The 24,312-nt window shown below is 37.4% G+C and overlaps 1 protein-coding gene across 3 annotated transcripts; it reads left to right on the top strand.

Annotated features, from left to right (window-relative positions):
- The first annotated feature begins 262 nt into the window (after positions 1-262).
- LOC104440900 (protein SCAR3) lies at positions 263-24,224 on the top strand. 3 transcript variants are annotated; one of them, XM_039311249.1, is made up of 11 exons: positions 263-268; positions 11,169-11,170; positions 17,732-17,901; positions 18,426-18,589; positions 19,495-19,618; positions 19,711-19,843; positions 20,061-20,128; positions 20,202-22,620; positions 22,703-22,804; positions 23,683-23,790; positions 23,887-24,224. In XM_039311249.1, the coding sequence occupies exons 3-11, from the start codon at positions 17,747-17,749 to the stop codon at positions 23,935-23,937; spliced, it is 3,324 nt and encodes a 1,107-aa protein (XP_039167183.1). In that variant the 5' UTR covers positions 263-268; positions 11,169-11,170; positions 17,732-17,746; the 3' UTR covers positions 23,938-24,224. The 3 variants fall into 3 exon arrangements, with proteins under 3 accessions (XP_039167183.1, XP_010052192.2, XP_010052193.2); XM_010053890.3 differs by lacking the exons at positions 263-268; positions 11,169-11,170 and having other exon boundaries at positions 17,350-17,901; XM_010053891.3 differs by lacking the exons at positions 263-268; positions 11,169-11,170 and having other exon boundaries at positions 17,351-17,901; positions 19,484-19,618.
- Positions 24,225-24,312: the final 88 nt, after the last annotated feature.

The raw sequence follows: 24,312 nt of genomic DNA on the forward strand, positions 1-24,312 counted from the left end.
AGGAGACAAATTTGCAAGAGTTCAATTTAGGCATTCTATTGAAAATGGGGTGAGTAAGTTCCTAGCAATGTTGACATTCAACTATGGACGCAATTGAGAATGGCAACGGATCTCACAATGGCTAAAGTGAAACAAGGTGATTCTTTTCAATGGAGAGGATGGCGGTGCTTGGTGTGGTTGGTGGCGGCTCTATGGGTGGGCGGTGGAGACGATGATAAGGGAGGAGAAGAGACGAACACAAAGAAAGTGGTGGAGAGAAGGAGAGAGAGTCAGAGCCACATAAGCCATAAATCTAATGTCATTTTTAACGGCTACATGGACTTGGTTTTTAAAAAAAGTATGCCACGTCATATTTGGCATTCAAGTCAACTGCAATTTTAAGGTGCTTACATTTGCTCTCATCGTTAGATTGTACGATAAATGTAATAAGATCGAGCAATTGAATGCTTATTGTCATCTTAGATTATTCTACATATTTGATTTTGCTTTTTCTTTCTCTTGCTTTGACTTCACTTCTTGATTGAACTTTTCTTCAAACTAAGGTTGTGAGATGATATTGAGATGTTGAATCATTTCTCTTTGGAATAAGTGCACTAATAGTTCTAAAATTTGTCACCTTCATCAAAGTGTATTTGAGTCTCAAAACTTTTTAAAAATGTAATCAAGCCTTAAAACTTGTCATAAAAGTGTGATCAAGTCCTAAAATTTTTAAAATGCGCACTCTAGTCCTAAAACTTATCACAAAAGTGCAATTGAATTCTAAAACTTTCAAAAAGTACAATCAATGGAATGATTTAAGAATCAAGTTAATAAGTTTTAGAATCTGATTACACTTTTTCAAACTTTTAGGATTTACTTGCACTTTCGTAATAAGTTTTAGGAAAATATTGCACTTTTTGAAAGTTTTATGACTCATTTGAATTTTTGTGATAAGTTTTATGAGTTTTAATGTACTTATTTCTTTCTCTTTCCTATCTATGCTATATCAGACTTCTAGTTTCATTCGGTCTTAGTTTTTTTCTTTTACACAATTTTGCCCTCCCCCCAACTAGGATCCTAGAATTTTGGGAAAAGAAATTATCCAAAATGTCCTCGATCTATTGTACGATGACTAATTTATTTCTAAACTCTTCAATTTGGTCAATTTAATTTTAAACCTTTTGATGATATACCAAATTAATCATTCCAACCAATTCTGATCAAAATCCCTCATATTGACGATTTTTATTTATTTATTTTCATTTTCTTTTTATTGTTTTCCAGAAAAATGGGGGATACACATGGTCGGTGGCCCACCAACCACAAGCAAGGGCCATGACAACTTTCTCACCTTGCTAGATCCATGCGAGGGCGTCGTGACCCTCACACAAATTTGGCAAGAGTTGCTAGCTATTACTAAGGCTCCCGTGAGCCTTGCTAGCCCTTTTGAGAAAAAAATAGTGAAAAAGGAAAAATAAAAAAATCATAATATTTATAAATTTTTTTTAAAAATCATTATTGTTAACATCAGCTATGTCATGTAGAACCATTGGCATCTACGTTTCAATTTTCGGCCAAAATTGACTGAAAGAATGACATTGGCTAACGGTGCATTTGGTAACATTTTTGTTCCCATGAACAATTTATATTTAAGAATAGTTTTTCTATTTCTATTTCTTGAACGAGTTTCTAAGTAAAATATTGTGCTTGGTAATTGCACAAATTTCTATTCTCGGAATAAAAAATGAATAGAAATGCATTTGGTATGATCTTAAAAATTTTCATTCCCATTTTTTTTGTTTAATTATAAAAAAGTTAGTGGAGACCTAACTATTCATGTTTGAATAAGACTAGACTTTTGTAAAGATTTGATTGATCAAGATATTATAAGATTACTTAAAAAAAAATCCAATGTAATGGTAAGTCAAAGATGGATGGTTGGAAATGGCAATAGAGAATCTCATTGATTTATAACTCATATAGGAGATTGACAATAAATCTTTGGGCATTACAACAAGCAAATGCATAGACCTTTTGAACTTTTTTAGCTTAAAGAATAAGAGCAAACATTGCTGGGTAGAATGGGCAATGACGGAACAATTGAGGATGGAGGCAATCTTTCATGTGCTTATTTGCACAAACTCATCCAATTTTCAAGCAAATTACATCGGAAATTCATGAAGCACAAGCTTATTTGACTGCAATGAATACAAGATAAATAGTAATACAAAAGACTTGTTCAAAGCCATTTAATTTTCTATTAAAATAGAATTGCAGATGATCCTAAAGATGTCTCCAATAGAATTTTATGGGAAGAAGACCAGAGTCGCCAAGTTTTTGCAACCTAGCATTGTCTCTAAAGAAAACAATTTTAAAAAAATCCATGTAGTAAAACCATAGAAGCTTATTCAATTTTGAATCCAATTTTTATCAAAAGATTTTTACATTTTTTTATGCTAAACTAATTTTAAACTAGAATTAACACTAAAATCTAGTAAAATTACTCAAAATCTAATTTCTAATTTTTCCTCTATTTTTGAATTTTTTTAATATTTTTATTTTGCTATTCTAAAAAATGGGGACAAGGATTAGGTCAGGAGACCAGACGGTGTGTCGATTGTGTAAAGATGAGTATTAGGTTATGTTGAGCTTATTTTTCTAAATGGTCTAATTTCTCTTTTTTTTCCTGAGAACAAAGACATAGGTTTTTACACTTTTTATTTCTTTTCTAAATCTATTATTTGGCTACTAATCTATTTTGAGGAATTCAAAAATTGGTTAACGTTACCAAATGAATTTCTTTTTTTTTTTCCTGTTTCACAGAACAAAAGAACAAAAAAAATAGAAAAATGGAATGGTCATCATATATGGTCAAATATTGAAAAGTTTAAAATTAAATTGGTCAAATTAAAAAATTATAACATAAAAAGCCATCGTGTAATAGGTTAAAAACTTTTTTGATAATTACCCAAATTTTTGTTTGGCACTTTTCTCATCATGCAACCGTTACATGTTACATTTGCTGCTTCTGGGTCTTCGTCAAATCTAACCCATGCTTCAAGGGATTCACTTGCTCCTTGAACCCGGCCGAAAACCTCTTACCTACAAGGGATTCACATTATTCTTCATAGCTAAGAACCTCATGCCTCCATCATTGTGCTTACAAGTCATCGTCGACTTGGACTTGGATTTAGAGCCTCAAAAAGGACATTCCTAGAAGGCCCTCGTGCCCTTGCTGGTTTAGTGAATGTCAGACCCTACAAGTATGGCGGTAAGGTTGAGAATACCAACCTTTTATATGAGACTAGTTTTTTTCTGTGATAGATAGGGATTGCCATCCTTGAACTTGGGCGTCGGATTGGCATCGAGTGCACAAATGTTCTAATATCATACTTTCGTTTACCTTTAATACTAACCCTCCGTTCTTTCCTTTTTCCCGCAAATTTCAGCCGTCCACTTCAAATTGCTCTTTTTATCACCTTTCTAGATGCAATATAATTAGGGATAAGTGCATTGGAAGTCCTAAAATTTTTCATGAAAATGCAATTAAGTTCTAAAACTTTCAAAAAGTGCAATTATGTTCTAAAACTTGTCACAAAGTGCAATTAAGTCCTAAAACTTTCAAAAAGTGTAATCAAGTCCTAAAACTTATCAAAATGGTTCAATCTAAGTCATTCTACATTGCACTTTTGAAAGTTTTAGGACTCGGTTGCACTTTCGAAACAAGTTTTAGGACTTTATTGAACCTTTTGAAAGTTTTAAGACTTGATTGAATTTTCGTGATAAATTTTAGGACTTAATTGCACTTTTTGAAAATTTTAGGACTCAATTGCATTTTCATGATAAGTTTTAGGACTTTTAATGCATTTATCCCCTATAATTATTAGTGTCATGGCTCCAAGAATGGTGCCACTTGCAATATTTATTTAGATTATGTACAATACAATTATTAGAGAAGTTGGCAAGTACATTTTTCTTTTATGATTAGAATCGGTGAAAAATCTTTCTACAAACAATAAGGTATTTTAATAAAAACGATCTTAAAATTTTGTGCACTTAAGCCCCATTTAGATCATGCACATCCCTGCTAAAACTAACACATAAGTAAAGCATAAACGAGAGCGGGGAAACTCTACTAAGAACCTAGGCTGCTAGCTAACTTACATGACCCGCATACCATAGCATATTTGTCAAGTAGTATTGTGGAACGATTCATGTGAACTCCAATCATACAAAAGGCAATTTTGGCAGTGTTTAGTCATTCAATGGAAAAGTAAAGGCGTCTGATGCTTTGATATCCAACTTTCGATTATGTCTCAAAATGAAGAAAAAGATCAATCTTTGGGCATAGGGGCATAAGAAATACTACAAAAATGGAGAGGAATTCGCTATTGAAATCTTTGAATTTTGCATTAATTATGGTGATGCATTCTATCTCCCGAAAATTACATCCATACATCTGGTCAAACTTAAAAAATGAATGACCTAATTTCTATTTGGGCTGTTGTGTCTTTTTCAATCCATAGGATTGAGAATTTTGATCCAGAGATGCAATAGATTTTCAAGGAATCAAATGCATGAGAGTCTAGAATTTTATTTTATTTTATTTTTCAAAAGTCCTTGTTCGGGGGAAAGAAAAAGGTCCTAACTCTTAGGCTACGTTTGGTCATCTAGATAATAATCAGAATAGGATATGATAAAATAAGATATTAAATCATTTGGATAATAAATGCGGACATATTTAATCCTATCAAGTGTTTGGTGCACTTCGGGATAAGATTAAAAAAATAAATATGATATTCATTTAAATTATAAAATTAAAAAAATAGAAAATTCAATTAATTAAAGGTCATGGAAAAACCCTAGATCTAGGAATTGTGGCCACCTCCGCAGTGGCCACCATTGAAAACGGCAAGTGATATCTTCTCTTTTTGTTAAGTTCTTTCTTTCCTTAAAAAAAAATCTCATTCAATCCAGGTTTATCCCACCTCCTCCCCCGGATTTTTTATTCGGCGTTTTATTCAGATATATCCAGGTTTGTCCGATCCGGTGGACATTCCCAAATATCGGATATGATAATCTAGACTTAAATCCGAACTACCAAACGCAACTTTGTTGCCGACTGCTTACAAGGAGCATTATGTTCACACTGGCAAAAAGTCCCCTCGGATTACCCGAATGATTGAAATTTAATGAAGACTTTAGAAGTGCCGCCCCAAAAATTCTTTACAATTAAATAAGTTTTAAATTTTTTTTTGCGGAACAAATTTATGATACCGACAACACTATGAATCCCTCGATCTGCCAATCTGATCTTCTAGGTGGACTAGTGAAGTGGCCTGACCACGTGAACGGCCCTACAAATCCTTCTCACATTGTCTCTGTAAGTGCTGACAACCTAAGTCCAGGGGACCCAGCAAGTGATCAACAGAGCTAGCTTTTCTCCCTGAAACTTTGTTCCCATTCTCACAGACCAATATGATCTCCATCGATTTGGGGGGTGTGTATATGTGTGAAATAAGTTTAAAATGAATACGAATTATATTTTTCTTACGGGTATGCATGGATCGAGTTTGATCCATCGATGGATATGGGCTAGTGATTCGATGCGCAAATGGCACGACTTACTTTTTTGCTACGCATAGTTTGTATAGTCATACAAACGAACAGATACTAATTTGAGCTAGTGATTGGTAGAAAAATGATGGCACAATAAGTTTTTAAAGAGACAAGTTGTTAATTGTTGTTGAAAAGTGAAATCTTAATCGTTAAAAGATAAGGAAAAAGTCAAAAGAATAAAAATAAAAATAAAAATCAATCTAAAATAAGTCTGTGTATTTAAGCCGAAAGTGGGTTTTGTCTCGCTTTTAAATTTCCCTTTGAGACGATATCTACGTGTTACTTTAATATTGTAATGAAGTTTAAAAAGAAAAAGTAAAATTGGCCAAAGAAAAATTATATAAAAGTACAATAAAAAAGTTAACTATGCACTAAAGATCGCATTTAGTGAGATTATTAAATTTTCCCTACAGGGCAACAAACAACCAACTTCGTCTGTCTCCCACTTCCATTTTCTAAATTTTAAGTTAATATATATATGTTTTGTTATTGATAGCAAAATGCTCATTCGATGTTTATTTTTTTTATAAAAGAATCCTTACAAACTATAAAAAAAAAAAAAAGAAAAAAGCATGACGATATTCTTTTCTTGATCCAAATGAATTTATAGACCATACTATTTATTTTTCACGGTGCTATAAGAGGAATGGAAAATAATCATGCATATGTGTAGCATGTCATGAAAATTCTTAAATCTTAATAATAAAGCCGAAAAAGAACGAATATAGAGATGACATTTGCCCTCTGATCAGTGAGCCCAATGTGACCCTATCTGGACCATGAGCTAGGCCTAAACTTAGAAAGTAAAAGGCTTTATAAATTATCGGAGTTGCTTGCACAACCCAACAATATTGATTAACGGGGGAGATTAATTGAGGGTAATTATAGAGATTAATTTTTTGCAAAGTGACATTGTGAATATTAACCCTGCATTCACTCATGTTTATGACCTCATTTTGTAAATCGATTTAGTTAATAGTTTTTGGGGCCTTATAAGCATTCACACACGTTAGACATTGCAAGATTCAATTGAAAAATTACGAATTGAGCAAGTTCAAGGCTGACTCAAGGCATATACTTTCGAAAATTAGGAATTGACCTAATTGCAATATTGAAGAAGCGAGATATTGAAAGATATGCAAATTTTTATGGATTGATACATAGTCGAGTTATAAATGCTTTAAGTTATCATGTTTGTATCACAATTTCTTGATCTAATCTCAATATATGAAGGGCAAAAGATAAGACATTGTCAAACAGTTTATCAACTCAAAGATGGAACTATAATGTAAAAGAAAACTTGCATCAATTTGAGACATTGAAATACCATCGCTGATGACAATAGAAGAACAAACTGCAACCATTTTTTTTTTTTTTTTTTTGCTTTATAAGCATCCTGCTTTTCTAATAAATAAAATAACATAAATGGTCTATAAATTTTGACCAAATGTACAATGTTGCCTTTAAATTTTAATTTATTCGATGTGGTCGCTGAATTATTGGTCAACATAATGTAGTTCTTCAATTTGCTAAAACAATATATCAAGTGTTATTTGATGGTGCCGATTATATGCTAAGTTGGACTTTTAAAAATAATGAGTTGACATGCCTATCTTTTAATCCATTTATTTTAGAAAAGGAAAAAAAATTAGGGTGCTAACATGTCTATTGTTATTTGATGATATATTATGATTTGAGATGAACTTATTATTTGGATAACCCATGTGTAACCTTTTTTTTTTGTCCACCTTTTGAACTTAACGAATTGGAAGTTGCATGATTTAGGGATTAGATTCAACATCTATCAATAGTTTAACGATCATATGAAATAAATTAAAAGTTTAGGGATGGCATTAGATTTTAAACCAAAATTTTTGGGTCATTTGTGTCAATTTCGCTTTCAAATATGGGCATGCATAGCATGGCTTGTTTACTTGTCGCTTCCTTCCTTACAATCAATTAATCCATCCTATTTGGACATCTTAATGTAGGCAACATGAGATGAATTTGAAACCACAACCAAAGTACCAAGCTTACCAGCAAGCAAAGTGCTTGGAGGATCCCTCCTTATAGAAGAGCCCACGGGCACTTGCGATCTTTACTGCATTTTGTCAGAATTCCGACTCGAGTGTCGGAGAATGTTGAGAAAAATGACCAGGTGTTGGATTTTTCGACACATGTTGACCGAGTGTCTGAGAGTGTCGAGAGTATCGGACATGTGTTGAAGTGTCCGACACAATCAATTTCGTGGGTCCATCTCCTTCAGCGCCACCTCTTTGCAATAGCCAACGTCGGCTCCTCCACGGCACGGAGGCAGGATCAGTGGTGCACAGCCCTTGCTACCCTAGCGCCCTGCGGCCTCAGGCCCACATAGATTCTCATTGGTGATCTCGCAATAGGCAAAGTTGATTTTGACTGGCCCAATGTTTATTTCCTCTTTTCAAACTTTCTTCCTTTCTTCTTTTCGATTAGTCATTCGCCTTCTTCATTTTTTAATCGAATCGATGACCATTCCCCCGCTTCTACCAGGAAATATTTTTTGCCACTCGGAGCGTTAGTTCTTTCATTATTTACCTCAATTTCAATTTCTCAATTAAATCTAGATTTCCAAATGTCATGCCTTGTACCTCATTCTCTCTTCTATGTTAACTAATGTTGCGTCACAGTTGCAACTAGAGCTAGCAAAATGGGTCATAAACTCATATTATGACCCATTTTTAATTAAATGGGTCATATATGAGTCAAGTGAAAATTAAATATGGGTCAGAAATTGGTCAAATGAAAGTTAAATATGAGTTAGAAATGAGTTTGAGAAAGTAAAATACAAAAAGAAATGGGTCTAAATGGGTTATTAGGAAAGGAAACCCATTTTAAAGTTTAAACTCATGGCCTTTTTTAACTTTTCAAAAATTTTTTTTTTAAAAAATCGAAATTATAATTATTTTTCATTTTTTTTTTTTCTTTTTTTTTCTTTCTTTTTTTCTTCCTTCCTTAGCCGGTGGCCGGCGGGCGATGACCGACCACCGGCCAACGACAAGCCAGGCAAGGCTCGAGCTCGCCGGTAGGTTGATTAAAAATAAAAACAATTAAATTCGATTAAAATTTATAATTATATATTTAAAAATAAAAATAAAAAAATTATTAAAAATTTGAATTTGAAAAAAATTATATTTGAAGTTTTAATCCAATTAGCATATAATATAAGTGGGTTTTCCTAGAATATTAATAGGTTTTAGCAATACGGGTCGGGTCGGGTATGGGTCAAATACAAGTCGAGTCGGGTATGGTCACTAGATTTACATTACAATAATATTGATCAAAATGAATTAAATGGGTTAAATATGAGTCGACCAATTTTTGACCCAACCCATGCCTAACCCGGCCCACCCATTTGCCACCCCTAATTGCAACTAATCTCCCTTTTAACAGGAGCCCTCGCTGCAGTTTAGCATAGCATGGGTTTTCCATGGCAGTGGAGGTGCTTGCTTTGCGTTTTGTCTCCATGGCGTTTTGTTGGCTATCCGTGATGAGGCTGATGGGTCATTGGGGGCAGGTGAGATTCTTGATGATCTGGGCTCTTCCTGGACACCATTACTTGACCTGACATGAAATCTATTATGTAAGCAATTAAATACCTATCGATAGCTAGACAATGGCCCTTTCCAATAAATAAAGGAAGACCTTGCTTTTGTCTTGCTGATTGGTCATTCCTGTTCGATGGTGAACACATTCATGTCAAGTACTGGCCAGAAAAGAGAGGAAATCATATTCATCATGTCACCTCTATCCGCATTAGATGAGAGATTGGTACACCACACCAGAGCACTGAGAGGGTTGGGCCACACTAAAGTTGATACTATGTCAGAAAATCTGAGCCCAAAAACTTAAATCGAAAGGTGAAAGGAGATTACATGTATATAAAGAGTATATAAATCTTGTAGGCAAACGATGTAAGATACTTTAATATCACCTAAATTGTATTGTAATCCTCAAAAGATGACCGATATAAAGGGCAGAGTAGCCTCTTTTGTCATCCCAAGTATGAAAAATACCATTACAGCCATATAATTAAGTTACAAGCTTGTGTTTTTCAATTTGATTTCCCATTCCAATGGAGACCGTGTGGCCTACTTTTATACTTAGTTGCTACGGCAATAGCTATGCCTCTACAAATTCAAATCAGCACTTTTAAGCAAGGCAAGCACCGCTGGTGGTTGTTTTTTTGTCATCTGGGTTTGAACTATCCATCACGTTTAAGGTCATTTTTAACTGAGTTTCATTTTTCAAAGCTTTTTGCATTGTTTGTCGGTATCACCCTAAGAAAACAAATTTGCATACTTAAGTAAGTACTAGATTATTCACGGGATCATCAGGTTTTTGTTGTATGAAGTGATGACCAGTCGGCTACTCAAGAACTCCCGAATATCTTGTAATTGAGAAAACGGAATGTAGTTGTAATGTAAAATGCCACTCATAATTTTGTGTCCGTTATACCGGAAGGTGACCTAGATTCCGACGTTGATTCAGCTTTCAAAGTGACATTTCATTGCTTAACACACATCTCCAATCGTATTGGTAGATTCACGTATAGAGAGCCTTCTGATTCTGCATCAAGGACACATAAAATCTCATTCTATTACTTTATGTTGTTCCTCTTTTATAGACTTTTCGAACTCCTACCCTCAACCCTTGAATTTAGATCGATCACTAGTACTTATCTTGTTGATAGTGCTAAGACTCGGTCCGGTCAGAATCAAGAACACCAACCCTAGTCCGATTAATGCATGGAAGAAGAAGAAAACATAAGCAAGGCCCATCCACAAAACACACTAATTGAGAAAAGATCGAATGGTTCGGACATTGCCATAAAACTTCTTCCCTTGAATCGGTCCAATGTGTAACCGAGTGATTCAAATCGCCGGATACCCTCGAGTCTCGTCTTGGAATTATCAAGCCTGATAACTCTGATCACTTGATCTGACATGTATCGTGCCAGGGCAAATGCTTTCACCCGCAATAAAAGGTGTTGCATTATTGAATCACATCGTGCTCGCTTGCCAGATCTACATGTGCGACCAAAAGGAGACCAAGTTTTGGATCATGCAGCCGTCACTATTAGTGCATCCAAAGATTCCCCACACGAACTGGGCCCAAGCCTCGTCTCAGAGGCCGCAAGCTAATGCCTTACTGGACCACTTCCTATGGGCCTATGGGCCCACTTACAGCTGTTTGTTTTCTCTTTTGTCCTCCTCATTGTTTTGGTTTTGATTTTGATTTTGATTTTGATTTTGATTTTTTTTTTTTGTTATGCAGTTGTAGAAAGCACATGCGAGGCAATGAATGATTTTTCCATTTGCAGAACGAAAGAGCAATTCCCCACCGACGCTCCCTGCCTAGCACAAGACTATGTAAAAGTCAGCATTTATATGATCTGTTCTGTACGCTTCGGTTCATTATACATTCATTAAATAGTACATTATCTTGTACATTGATTGGGCGGGGTCCTGGAAGTAGGTGTGAAATGGTCGAAGCATTTGGAATTTTGCGAATTTTCAGTCCTGAATCAGGAGGAGTAAGTTCTTGAAGATGACCCGAGAGGTGAATAGCCTTCAGATATGGAATGGCGTGGGTAGGCCCTTCGAAAATTAGGTGGCAAATTAATGGATAGCAAATTTTCAGGACAGCTCCCACAAAAGGGACCGCATCCAAAAGATGAAAAATATATCATCTCTCGTTGACTGGGAGTGAATTGCCAGAGCTTGTCCTTAAAAGCTAATCTATATTTCTATGGCAATCAAGATTAACTAGACTACACATAGGGGTATGAATCTAGTCATATTGGACCACGCACGTATTAGACGTACTTGTATTAGCTAACAGCAATTTATAGTGAGTTTATAACTATTTCCGAGCTGATAGAATGAAATAGTACGTGCAAAATATGTTTTTTTTTAATTTTTTTATAATAAGACCTCGGGTTATACTGGCAATTAGGATTGGCTAGACTACACATGGGGCCATGAATCTAGTCATATTAGACCATGCACATATCAAAACAGTACGTGCAAAATATGATTTTGTTTTTTAATAAGACCTCGGGTTACACTGGCAATTAGGATTGGCTAGACTACACACGGTGGCATGAATCTAGTCATGTTAGACCATGCACATATCAAACACACTTGTATTCGATAATAGCAATTTTTGCGGAGTTTATAACTACTTCCGAACTAGTGGATAAAACAATAGGCTTGGAATATGATTTTTTTTTTTTTTTTGTATGAGACCTCAGGTTATATTGAGAATACACCATCGGATATCTTTGTATTTTTGTGCAATACAGAGTATATGACTTTCAGTCGATTCAATCATCCTCTCATATTTATATAGACTCACATGTATCGATCAAGAATTTATCATTCGATTGTACATACTAAAAATAATGATTAGAGCTTCAAAATGGGATTTATTTGATTGTACATTTAATTACCACATTAGCAGAGAACGTGACAAGAGAATTTTCTTGGTGTAAATTCCAAGATAGAAAAGAGTTACTCTAGTAGTTATTGCAGTCTCTCGGTCTGCTCAAAGAAATTAATGCATAGTCTAATTAAATTCTCCTAGGAAAGCCAACCAAAGAGAGAGAAAGAGGGGGGGGGGATCTCTCCACGTTCTCATCAGTTATAAAATATCATGTCGGTACTATTTATATTAGTAGTAAGTTGAAACTAAGATTTTCATAATCCAGGGTTTAAATAAAAAGAAAAAGGAGGCTTTATTTTTAATTGATTATAATTAAAGTAGATGAGCAGTGATATGATGACTGCATGTTTTGATTAATAATGTGTTTGGTCTGCCATGCATATGCGGTTCACTAAACTATGATTATTACTAGTAAACACTCGTATCTACAGACGTAGATGTAGATCTTGCAGATTGACCCCTAACTAGGAAGTTCACGTGGCATGCTTAAAATATTATTTAAACTTTACAAATTGTGAAAAAAATTACATGTTGATTTACGTGTCAATATTTATATAATTACAAAAGTTATATGTATATGTGTTTTGAGTAAAACAAAATCAAAATGTGTTCACCGCAATATTCAAATTAAGCAAAAGTATAGCATAAAAGTATAGTAATCCACCAATAAAAGGTGAAGTTGGAGGAAGTCCTAATTTGAACACGCGCTTAATCGGACGTTACATATACGAATATAATAGGATCATATTATCTGTCTATTCTATATACAAAGCAAACTTTCAAATTTGGCGTCAACTTTTCAAATGATCGAAACAACTCTTAGTTTCATTAAAAAAAAAGTAAAGAGTAAATTAGGTATTATTGTAAATTTAAATTGATAACTTTAATGAGATATGTAATAAATGATTAAATCACCCACTTTTATGGGGCACATATCTCACATCCATCCATATATCCATCAATGTATTCTCTCATTAAAGACAGTATTCATCCATCTCTTATCTGCTATATGAAGAGCATGCGATAGATCTACTTACTTCCACTCTTATCTCACATGCAGTGTTACGCGTGGCAATGATTATATTACAAGTTGTAGTATCAAGAGACAAATCATATAACGATATATTGTAATGGAAATGATAAATAAGGAAACAACTAAGTAAGCAAGCGACTTAAGGTGCGCATGGTAACGCTTCTTGACCGGGGAACAGTTTATTTTCAGAAATAGTTATTTTCTATTTTTACTCTAAGAACAATTTCTGAGTAAAATAAGGCATTTGATAACTAGACAAAATTTATATTCTCGAAATAGAAAAATAATAGAAATGTGTTTGGTACGATTTTTTATTTTTTGTATTTATTTATTTTTTATTCTTACTCACGGACCGCCAATTGCTGCCCGTTGCCACCCGTCGCCTGTTGTTGTCGCTCGCCGCTCATCGCCACTGGTTGCCATTGTAGGACCGCCGCCACATGATCGCCGCCCACAGCCCACCGGTCGTCGCCTCTCGTGGCCGCTTGTCTGCTGACAGCCGTGGGAGGCAATGACTAGTGGGCTATGAGCAGCGAATTGTGCGGCGGCAATTGGTGGTCAGAGATCCTACGGCAGCGGCAACAGTGGTTGGTGGCAATCATCAAAGGTCGGGGGTGACCGGTGGGCTGTGGGTGGCAGCGACGACGATCAAATGGTGACGACGACGATGGTTGCTGCCAATGGGGCAATGGTCGGTGATGCCGGCGGTCAGCCAACGGTGGCCACGGTCGGCGGAGGTGGCCGGCGGTTGGCAAGACCACCCAAGGCCGTAGCAAGCAAGAAAAGCAAAAGAAAAAAAGAAAAGAAAAAAATTGGTTTATTTCTAGAAATTCTTCTTGAGAACAAGAAGCTACTTTTTTTTTTTTTCTCGTTCCAAATTTGTACTCGGAACAAAAAAAATAGATTTTTTTTTCCCGGAAATAAAAGTTTTACTAAATAGATTTATGCTCTTTTTTTTGTTTCGAGGAACAAATGAACAAAAATTAGGAAAAACAGATTCATTATCATGTAGGCCCTTATAGGTCACCATTATGCAAAAAGAAAAAAACTGTCTTTATCAATACCTAGAAGAAACCTATAATTGCGAGCTTTAATGATGTAATTATGTAATTATGGGACTTCCATGGGCTCACCACCTGCCTCACTTGGCTTACGACATAGAAGTTTCTTCCTTCATAGGTTGAGATCTTAAGATATGGATTAGGTAGCATTGGAAAAGACAAAATGTAGTTAAATATGAGTCTTAGCAACTCTTGATAAAACCTTTTGTTTTGGCAGCAACCTGAGCACATTGGGTGGAGTGAACGCCAACTAAGATACCCAAAGATCGCACAAGATTAGGTCAAACCCTTCACCAAACTTGCATCTACTCACTAGTCAACTCTTTTGACTGACTTGACATGATTATTTTATCTATAATCTGGATAGGAATCCAGTTATTATCAGGGCCTCAATCCAATATAATCAAATTGGGTGGATATATTAATATTCAAGCAACCACTTGCTATTAGATTTTTTATTTTTATTTTTCAGGAACAAGAAAATGCAATATCAGGTTGAACCCTTAAATGCTCGCGTTGAATATAATTATTAGCTTAATTTATTAAGTGTGTGGATCTTGTTCTTAGATGCGCAAAACGGTTCTCCTTTGCCACGATTAAAACAAATAAATTGCATAGCAGTTGTCCAAATTCGGACCATTGGATTTGTTCTTAACATCTTTTGGCTTCCCTTTTTTACGTAATATTTCATCAGGTCAAAGAAAAAACGCTAGATAATTATTGAGCAAATCACGCCATCTCTCTTGACCTCATGTTTGATGACAAACATGTAACAATCAATTAATAACTTGAAATTTGGTTGAAGTGACTTTGCCTTTTCGATCAGTGTTAAAGTCCCCCCTTTTTGTATCCCGGCTATTGTGTATTGATAAAAATACTTCAATTTTCGGCTTATATCAGGTAAAAACATCTTCATCATCCGCTTATTTCGCATCTTTTAATTATTATTTGATTATCGATACGGCATGTGAATCATCATTCGCACACAGAAAGATGATTATTTAACAAATCAGATTCATACAAATACATATGATGTTTGATTGATTTCTTAATAGATAGATGAAGTGCTAATATGCTTCAACTGTTAGATACAATATCTTTGTTGAATACCATAATTTAGATAAACAAATTTCAATGAACAAGATTTCCTACTTATAATCAACGACTAAATTTAAGCTAATACCAATATTATTTTCATATTCTATTACAACAACACCAATTCTTTTTTTTTTACCTACTTTTAAGAAAAAAATATCAGTTTGTATCGTTTCAAAACTCATATCATCTCGTTTCATATATTTGTAAAGGAGGCCAACGCCATGTCGTTTTTTTTTTCTTTGGTTTAAAATTTAATTTGATTTACCTATGGCTAGGTGTTCTTCGTATGTTTATCAGATGTTTTATTTTTTGTTAACCCGGTGCAAAGATATGACCTTTAAGACTTTTTCTGTTCTAACTCAATTTACCTGCTAAAATCATGAGCCGTTGGATTTCTCAGAGCTCTGAAGTTTTAGTGTTGCATCCCCTAATATCATCACGATAAATTAGACTAGTTGATTGTTGCATGATTTCTTCACTATATCACCTACGAATCACCTCATTCGCAATACGGCTAAATATGAGGAAAAAAACCACTTCCATTAGTATATAATTCAGAGTAAAATACACACACGATCATTTGTACCCCTTATAAAAAAATGAATGAAATGATAAACATTTTTATTCTTACAAAAATATTTGGACATAAATTGTTGTCGATAACAAAAATATTTTATATTGACACGATCAATTTTAATTTTTTTTAAATTATTTATTTCTCATGAAGCAAATGAAGAATAATGTCTTTTCTCGGATTAAGAAGGGGGAAAGGGGAAAGCACTGGGGGGGGGAGGGCCATGATTTTCAGGGGAACTTAGGAAAGCAAGAGCTTTTTGCATCAGACGGTGTGATAGTGACGGGGGGCCTCCCACCACTCATGGTTGAAGTTAGATTACAAGTCAACATCCCCTCTGTTCTCGGTTTGGATACATTGGAACTGAACACTTCCTCAAACATCCCCTCTGTTCTCGGTTTGGATACATTGGAACTGAACACTTCCTCACCAAATAACCCACAAAAAGGAAAAAAAAAAAGAAAAAGTAAAGAAGTAACCTTAAACTACCCTCATTTAAATTTTACATTCACAGTTACCAAAATCCATTCAGTGTGATGGATAGTCGGAGTTGACTTTTACTCTTAACTTTCATTTCAACTTTCAATTCACATCTAAATGGTGTCTCGATTAATTTCTTAATTCGAAACATCTAAACCTTTCTCAAAACGTTAATATCGCCACTTAAATTCCATATAGTTATTAGAATAATTCATTGAAATCTGAACTTATATTTAATAAAGAATTATGGCACTGTCCTCAACCGGGGGAATTGTGTTGACCTGTGATTGAGGACAGTGTTGTAAGGCGTGTCGATCCCAGTTGTAGGCATTTAACCCATCTCCACTCACTTCAAGCGTGGGAGGCTACTATACTGTCTACTTGGTAATAATCAATATCTTACAATCCTAACATAGTGTTTATTTTCACTACCGTGAAGTCCCTAATTCCCTATCTAATTTTATCTTCCGATAAAGAGTAAATAGGAGGACAATGTGAGATCTCTTACCCCATGGCGGTTCTTCTGTCTGTTTCCTCCAAGAGCCTTTTAAGGATTTGCTCAAGTTCAAGAATTCATATATATATGAAAAAAAAAAAAAAAAACGTATTAATAATAGGTTTTTTCACCATCAATAACGCGTCATTCTCATGAGTTAATGACACGTTATTGACCGTGGAAAAACCCATTATACGTTTTGTCTTTTTTTTTTTTTTCTTTCATATACATGAATCCAATTAGCACGTAGTCAACCGAGGAAAACCCCGCAAGAAAACGACTGGTGGCTCGGATTGTCATGGCGTCCACGTCCTGGCCCTCCCAATCCCCATCCCAACCGAGCCCCAAAACGGCGCCGTCCCGCGGAGCAGAGGGACAAGGCGAGGTCATTTAACGAAGACCTCGGGGGGGGCAGTTTCGTCCATCCGCACCGGGCCCCCACGGGGCCCCACCCAAAACCCCGTGGAAGTCTGGAGGAAGGAGCAGCAGCGAAGAGAGAGAAAGAGACGACAATGATCTCTCCCCCGTTGCCCCCCTCACAACAGGAGAGAGAATACCGTGCAGAGTTGGCAATCTCTCTCTCTCTCTCTCTCTCTCTCTGCATCGGCAGTTAAGCAGCTCCATTCTCTCTCCACCTACCCAGAGATTCTCTCTCTTCCTTCACTGATCGTTACTTCACTCATCCTCCTCGGCGCGCGCCCCGTTGCTTTCCCTGCCCCCTTCTCCCCCCTCCGGCCCCAGAGACCATTAGAGAGAGAAAGTAGAGATAGAGAGAGAGAGAGAGAGAGAGGAGCCAGCTCTGCCAGCTCTGCTAGTTCTGCTAGTCTTGGTAGCTCTGCTAGTTCTGGTAGCTCTGCTAGCTGCTGCTGGCGGTGGTGGTGGTGAGGAGGAGGAGGAGGAGGTTGAAGGAGAGAGAGAGAGAGATGCCGCTGGTGCGGTTCCGGGTGAGGAACGAGTACGCCCTGGGGCGGCCGGAGCTCCACGCCGACGCCGACCGGGAGGATCCCAAGGCCGTCCTCGACGGCGTCGCCGTCGCCGGCCTCGTCGGGATCTTGCGCCAGCTGGGCGATCTCGCCGAGTACGTTTCCCCCTCTCTCCTCTACCTCTCTCGCCGGCGCCGGCAGTTCGGGGAACTCGAGCTGCCGGAGGCCGCCGGGGCTTAGGTTTTCCTGTTTGGTTTCGGTTGATTGGGTTTGGTGGGTTTTTTTTTTTCGCTTCGTTCTCTGTTGTCGCGCTTGCATGCTCGAAGAGAGCGGCGAGGGGGACGACTGGAAGTTCATGGGACAGGGGGAAAATGGAAATTGCTATGCGGGGAATGTCGGTTGTTCGGTTCATTGAATTCGTGCTGGATTTGGGCTTTTCTCAGTTTCGGGAAGCTCGATTCGGGTCGTTCGATTTGATGAAGCAAGCTCATTTGATGACTCGAGCTCGATTTTTCGCGGATTGAACCTATTTTCCTGGAATTCCTGCGGTTGCTCTTCCCTTTTATGACGTGAATTCTTTGAGAAATTTGGAACCAGCGAGAAATTTTGAATTTTTTTGTTGTTTTTTTCCCTGCTTTTCTTCAACTGTCTTCTGAGACCACATATCCTTGGACATTAGATTTGCAGCAGAGGTCTTCCATGGGTTGCAGGAGCAAGTGGCGGCGACGGCTTCGCGGAGTCATAAGCTCACGGTTCGTGCGCAGCGCATCGAAGCTGCTCTTCCTTCGCTGGAGAAGGCAATATTGGCCCAAACGAGCCATATACATTTCGCTTACACGGCAGGTGTGGCTTAATCATCTCTTCTTCTAATGCTTTTTCGTTTGAAGCTCTTGATTCCAATTCGACTCGCTTGAGGTTTGGTTCTAGAACTACGACCATGCACTTACTTGTTCTTCTTCTGAGCAGAAGTAGTCTTCTGGATTAGTCTGCATAACATAATAAGGTGCTTGTTTTCCATAAGCTTCCTTAAGTTCCATGTCGCTATCCCTGCCTTCATTTGAGTTGCTTTTTGGACTTTTTTACTTCACTATGCAATCAGTGGAGATGCCAATTCGGAAAGACGTTGAAATTGGCTGTACAAGTAGGTGCTGGGTTACTCTGACTCTTATGTTGATGCCGAATTTCCCTTGTTAAACAACTGTCAAATGAGCCTTTTTGTGAGATATGCAATGGGTGCTTCAACCCAGGGCCAAAAATAGCACCTTGAGATTTTATAGCAAGAAACCTCTACTAGCATATTGTTCATGATTAGATTTTGGGAAAAGGTTTTGTACCAAGAAAATGTTGTTATCAAGTGGTGCACATCGGCAAGTGGTAGTTGTCATGATTCACATTGTGTGGACTCTGCAAAATTGTACCAGTATAACATATGCGCTCAATTAACTTCCTTATTTGTTAGCTGTGAAAATCATACACATGCGAGGACTTTGAGCTGGATGTTTGTGCTGCAATATCTGGGGACTAGAAGTGCATGCAGTGACTGACACTATTGCTGAAAATTTCCTTATTCTGAATGCCTTCTAAATTGCTCCAACAATTATAAATTGTTGAACTTTTGTGAAAGTGCAATACATTGAAAATTCTTCATGCTGTGATGATCTTCCAGATGACTCCAAGCTGTCATTATTCATCTCCTTTCTGTTCACTTAAATTGCTTCGGTTCTCATTGGAAAACAGTTGCATTGCAGGTTCTGACTGGCATGCTCGTATTCGAAATAGGAAACATCATTTTATTGACAATGACTTGCCAAGTTTTATCATGGACTCATATGAAGAGTGTCGGGATACCCCACGTTTGCACATGCTTGACAAGTAAGTCACATCTTTCTCTGTTATTTTCTTGATCTTATTGACAAGAGGTGTGACTAGGGATAGAAGATATTGATATATTCTGGTGCTTTTAGATTTGATACTGGTGGCCCTGGGTCATGTTTGAGGAGATATTCAGATCCGACATTTTTTAGAAGAGTTGCAGCCAGCCCTGATGAAAGAAATGTAGGAAAAGTCCGAGGAGACAAGAAGGCTCACAAGACGAAGGTGCTTGTTTTTCTAAAGGGCAGGATTACACAATGTTACTGACCTAATTATGTGATTTCACTTTTATTATGTAACTAAATAGTCTGATTGCCATCTTCTTTTATCTTCAAAGGTATATTACTTGTTGCTGTTTCTCTGGAATCGTTGCTTTAAGCGACATATCTGCATAGAGTTGTTCTACTTGATCTTTTGCTAATCAAAATTTCGAAATGGACAGAAGCGAAGATCATTCCCAAAGAATGGAGAACTTTCACGTGGTGTACCCATGGCCAACCATAGTGGCAGGTACATTTGTTGTATAATTGTAACGCTAAGTCTGTTTGATGTGCATAAATTATATTTGGTTGTCAATTTGCAGAATGCGAATTGCTTCTCCAATTGCGAACAGAAAGTCATCTCCCACTGCCTCGATAGCTGATTCCACATTTAAATCAGATTTTGGAGACCATAGAAACTCTTCTGATTTCAGATCTGGGTCAGGCTATGTAGAATGCATTTTCCATGCAAGTGATGACATGCCACCTGAAGAAGAGGAGTCTAATAGGTCATCCTCTTCTAGGGCGATATTACATGAGGAAACTGTTGACTCAGTTTCACCCTATGAAGAAAATCAGGTAATCAATAACTATTCTCCCCAAAAAACATCTGAGGAGTCTATCGCCTCCAAATCAGATTATGTGAGGTGGGATGAGAAGACAGAAATAATGGAGACGAGGGAGCAGAAGTATGAGGGAATGGAAGATTCAGCTACCATTTCTATGACTTCAGGCGTTGATGCTGAAGAAGCTGATAAATTTAGAAATGTCAATACCTCAGATATTGATCCATGTCTTATTGCCAACACTTCAAAACCAAAATCCCGTGAGAACGAGGTGGATGATATGGATAGTGAGCTTGATAATTACGAAGATGCTCTGAATACAATTGAATCGGAATCCGAAAATGATGTTGATTATCAAACCAAACGAGAACTGGAGCGACGGTCCCCGAGTGTTGACATTGAAGAAATAAAGGTCACAGTTGACAAGCTTCCGTCACATGCCTCAGATGATCATCCTTCACATCATGAATTGGACACAACTTCTCATCTCATCGCAAATGAAGAAGTGTGTTCAGAATTACCTAAATCAGATTCCTCTGAAATTTGTGACAATGAAAATATGAGTCAAATTCCTCAAAAGTTTGTGGATTCAGATTGTTTACTGCCCCTTAAAGTTGGTCAAAGTTCTGATCTTCTTGATGATACCAAAGTAGAAACTCTTGCTGGTGATGCCGCGTCTGTGATCTTTGCTCCCCCACGTAATGAAGTCACACATAACATCTGCGAGGGTCAAGAATCACCATCAGAACATACTGGTGTTAAGTTCTGGACAAATGGGAGCTTGCTTGGACTTGAGCCAGCAAAGCCACCAGATTTTGCAGCATCAAATCGTGAAAGTGGGGTGAGAAATAAGGGTGACCAATGTGATGGGAAACTAGATATATTCACTGAAAATGCTGATTCCATAGAAAGGGATGCTAGTTCCAAGTGCTCCGCGTCATGCAAGATCAATGAAAACAGTCCCTCTGCAGGAAGGACTCATATTTTGTCGTCAGCTCGAGATTTAGATGCCAAGTTCGGTGAGTCAGATGATTTAGATAGACGGTGTAAGTCTGGTCACCTCAATGGAGACTTTTCGAGTCCCATCAGAGTAGTGGCCCCTGGAACTGCATTGCCAGTTGCTCCAATGGCGAAAGCTGCACATAGTGAATCCATACAGGAGAATGATGATAATTTATCCGGAGTTTTCGGACTTGGCCATAAGTTACTTATGAATAGCTTCCGCAGAAAAGTCTCACTAGTTAGTGATGAAAAACCAAAACCATATGAGACTGTGAAAGATAATGTCCTGGAGCAGAGTTGGAGAAAGAGCGAGTCTTCATTTCATACAACTGCAGGGAGAAATTTCATCGATCAATTTCAAAGTGTTTCTCCTACGTATTCACTTCCCCCTTCCCCACCACTTGAGCACATGAAAATATCTTTCCACCCTCTTCATGGCTTCGAAGCTTCAAAACTGACCTTGAAATTTCCCCATGACAAGAACCGTCAGGAAAGCAGTAATGATGTGTTTCCATCTTTCCAGTTGGTTCCAGAACCTAATGTCCCAATTCATGACGTATGTTCCGACTCTGATGACGGAACATTCTGTAGGTCATCTCTTTATATCTCAGATGACTGTCTCAGTCCTCATTCTGAGTCTAACTCAGAGCAGTGGGAATCCAGTGACACAGCCATGAGCAAGGAGCATGATCAGTTTGATGCTGTCTGCAGACTTTCATCGACAGAATCTACTTCAACCTCTTTGGAGCATGGTGGAACAAACAATAGTAAAATTCATTTCAACGGTGAATGTGAGAGTCTGCCAACTGAAGATGGTCTAGAACCTCTGCCATCCTTTTCTAGCTATGTTCATGGTCCTTCCCTTGATCTTCCTAGCTTTGATTCCATGGCATCTGTGCCTATGCAAGAAAAAAATGTTGGCCGTGATCCAGAGAATTATAGGGAGAAGCATTATTTTCATCAGTCTGTGCCACCAGCACCTCCTCCTCCTCCCGTGGATTGGCAGCTTCCGAAGCAATACTCAGATGCTGCAGAAGTTAGAGAAGAAGTATCTGAATCTCTAGATCATGATCCTGAGTGTAATAATTTTGATCAGAGTAACTTTAAGCAACCTAAACAAGGTTCAGCCTTGGAAACTGTTTATATCAGGGCCCCTGAATTGTTAAGTGGAAAGGTATCTAGTCTTTCACTTGTAATTGTCATTTTCTTTCTTCTATAGTTGCTTTAACTAAAAACAAAAGAAATTGGTCGTGCAGCTTCAGGATCAGCTGAAATTGAACGCGCATAAAGAGGCTAATCAGGCAAAGGTCAAGGAGACGGATGAAAGGGAGGATTTTCTACTTCAGATAAGAAATAAAGTGAGTACATGTCATGACTCTCCTTTTCAAGGTCCAACTGTATTAGAAAGGTGCATAAGTATGTTTGGGTCGACTTCTTGCTTTATACTTATTGTTTATCGATTTTGCTGCAGTTCTTATTGAATACCTAAAAGTTCACACACATCCTTCAGATATTGTTTTGTGGAGTCACCTAAAATTTATTTTCAAGCATCTGTTTCTAAATATTTTTCTTTTGTTTTGGCAATGATGCAAATTTGTGGAGGGAAAGCGGAGAACTCCCTTCCAGAGGCCCAAACACATGTTATCTTAATTGCAAATTGATGTCAGTACTGCATCTTAATATGATAAAATCCCAGAATATGGTTCTCATAGTCCCTGATGTGGTTCGAGACTTGTCAGCTCAACGGTTGAGTGGTTCTCACCATTTTCTTTCCTGATGAAACTAATATATAATCAAACACAATGACAAAAGGACGGAGGACATGCCCTAAACTTAAATCTCATTTTTCTTCTTTAAACTTCAATTGTAACAATTAACAAACAAAGGAAGTATGCTTCCATTTTCTCTATACTTCCACCTTCCTTTCTTTCCATTTTCTTTTTTCCCACTATGTTTTATCATTGTGGAGTCAATGACGATGAAATTCAATTTTGTGGTTATCCTGTGAAGAAAGGAGCTGCTCTTTTCTATGTTGATTTGTTTAATGCAGATAATGGATAATTTTATCCTGAAGCGTCTTTCAATATGTTGAATGACCAAATTTGTGCTAGTCCTATCTAAGTCTAATTTTGAGGGCGCATATTGATTGGTGGCTGTCTGAGATTTCTTGTAATCTATCGGCAAGTTAATGCAACAACTTAATGTGCCCTCCCTTCTCGTGTTCTTGTCGTGCCAGTCATTCAATTTAAGGCGCACTGAGACAGTGAGGCCGACCGCCGCCACAGCTCGAACCACTAGTGGAAATGTCACCGCGATTTTGGAGAAGGCAAATGCGATCCGCCAGGTTTCCTAAATTCTTCTCTCTTTCTCTCTCACTCCTCCTTGTTCTTGCCCTTAAATCTTCTAATGTAAATGTCTCTTCTTTGATGAAAAATATCAGGCTGTCGCAAGCGACGACGGTGATGAAAATGATTGCTGGAGTGACACGTAAAACTTTTCCCGGATGACATTTTTGGAGAACGCGAAGGGAACCTTTTTACTCCCGATGAGGAGTTGGGCTTGGCGGGTATCGTTGTACATGTGAATAATACGAGCTTTTCTCCTGTAATTATCGTGTAGGGGGCGTAGCCTGTTCTTTAGTCATTTGAATTGATTCGTTGATGGCTAAGATACACACGAGGTTTGCACGAGAGATCGATTGCCGTGTAATCTATGATTTCCCAATCAAGATATCGATCCATCGGTAATATGTAACCATGTAATAGCTGTTTCGGCATTCGTCTTCGGCTCTCTCTCTCTCTCTTTCTCTCTCGGATTACTTGATTGCGTCTCGAGCAGTTGTTTTTTTTTCTCGTCATCGCTTTTG

Source organism: Eucalyptus grandis, chromosome 4, assembly GCF_016545825.1.
Source record: "Eucalyptus grandis isolate ANBG69807.140 chromosome 4, ASM1654582v1, whole genome shotgun sequence".
Lineage (NCBI taxonomy): Eukaryota > Viridiplantae > Streptophyta > Magnoliopsida > Myrtales > Myrtaceae > Eucalyptus > Eucalyptus grandis.

Bases quoted from the DNA above. Each gene is read 5' to 3' on its own strand.
- LOC104440900 (XM_039311249.1), top strand. From the start codon at position 17,747: ATGCCGCTGGTGCGGTTCCGGGTGAGGAACGAGTACGCCCTGGGGCGG. The intron at 17,902-18,425 runs GTACGTTTCCCC...CTTGGACATTAG, and splicing joins CAGCTGGGCGATCTCGCCGA to ATTTGCAGCAGAGGTCTTCC. The intron at 22,621-22,702 runs GTATCTAGTCTT...TTGGTCGTGCAG, and splicing joins CTGAATTGTTAAGTGGAAAG to CTTCAGGATCAGCTGAAATT.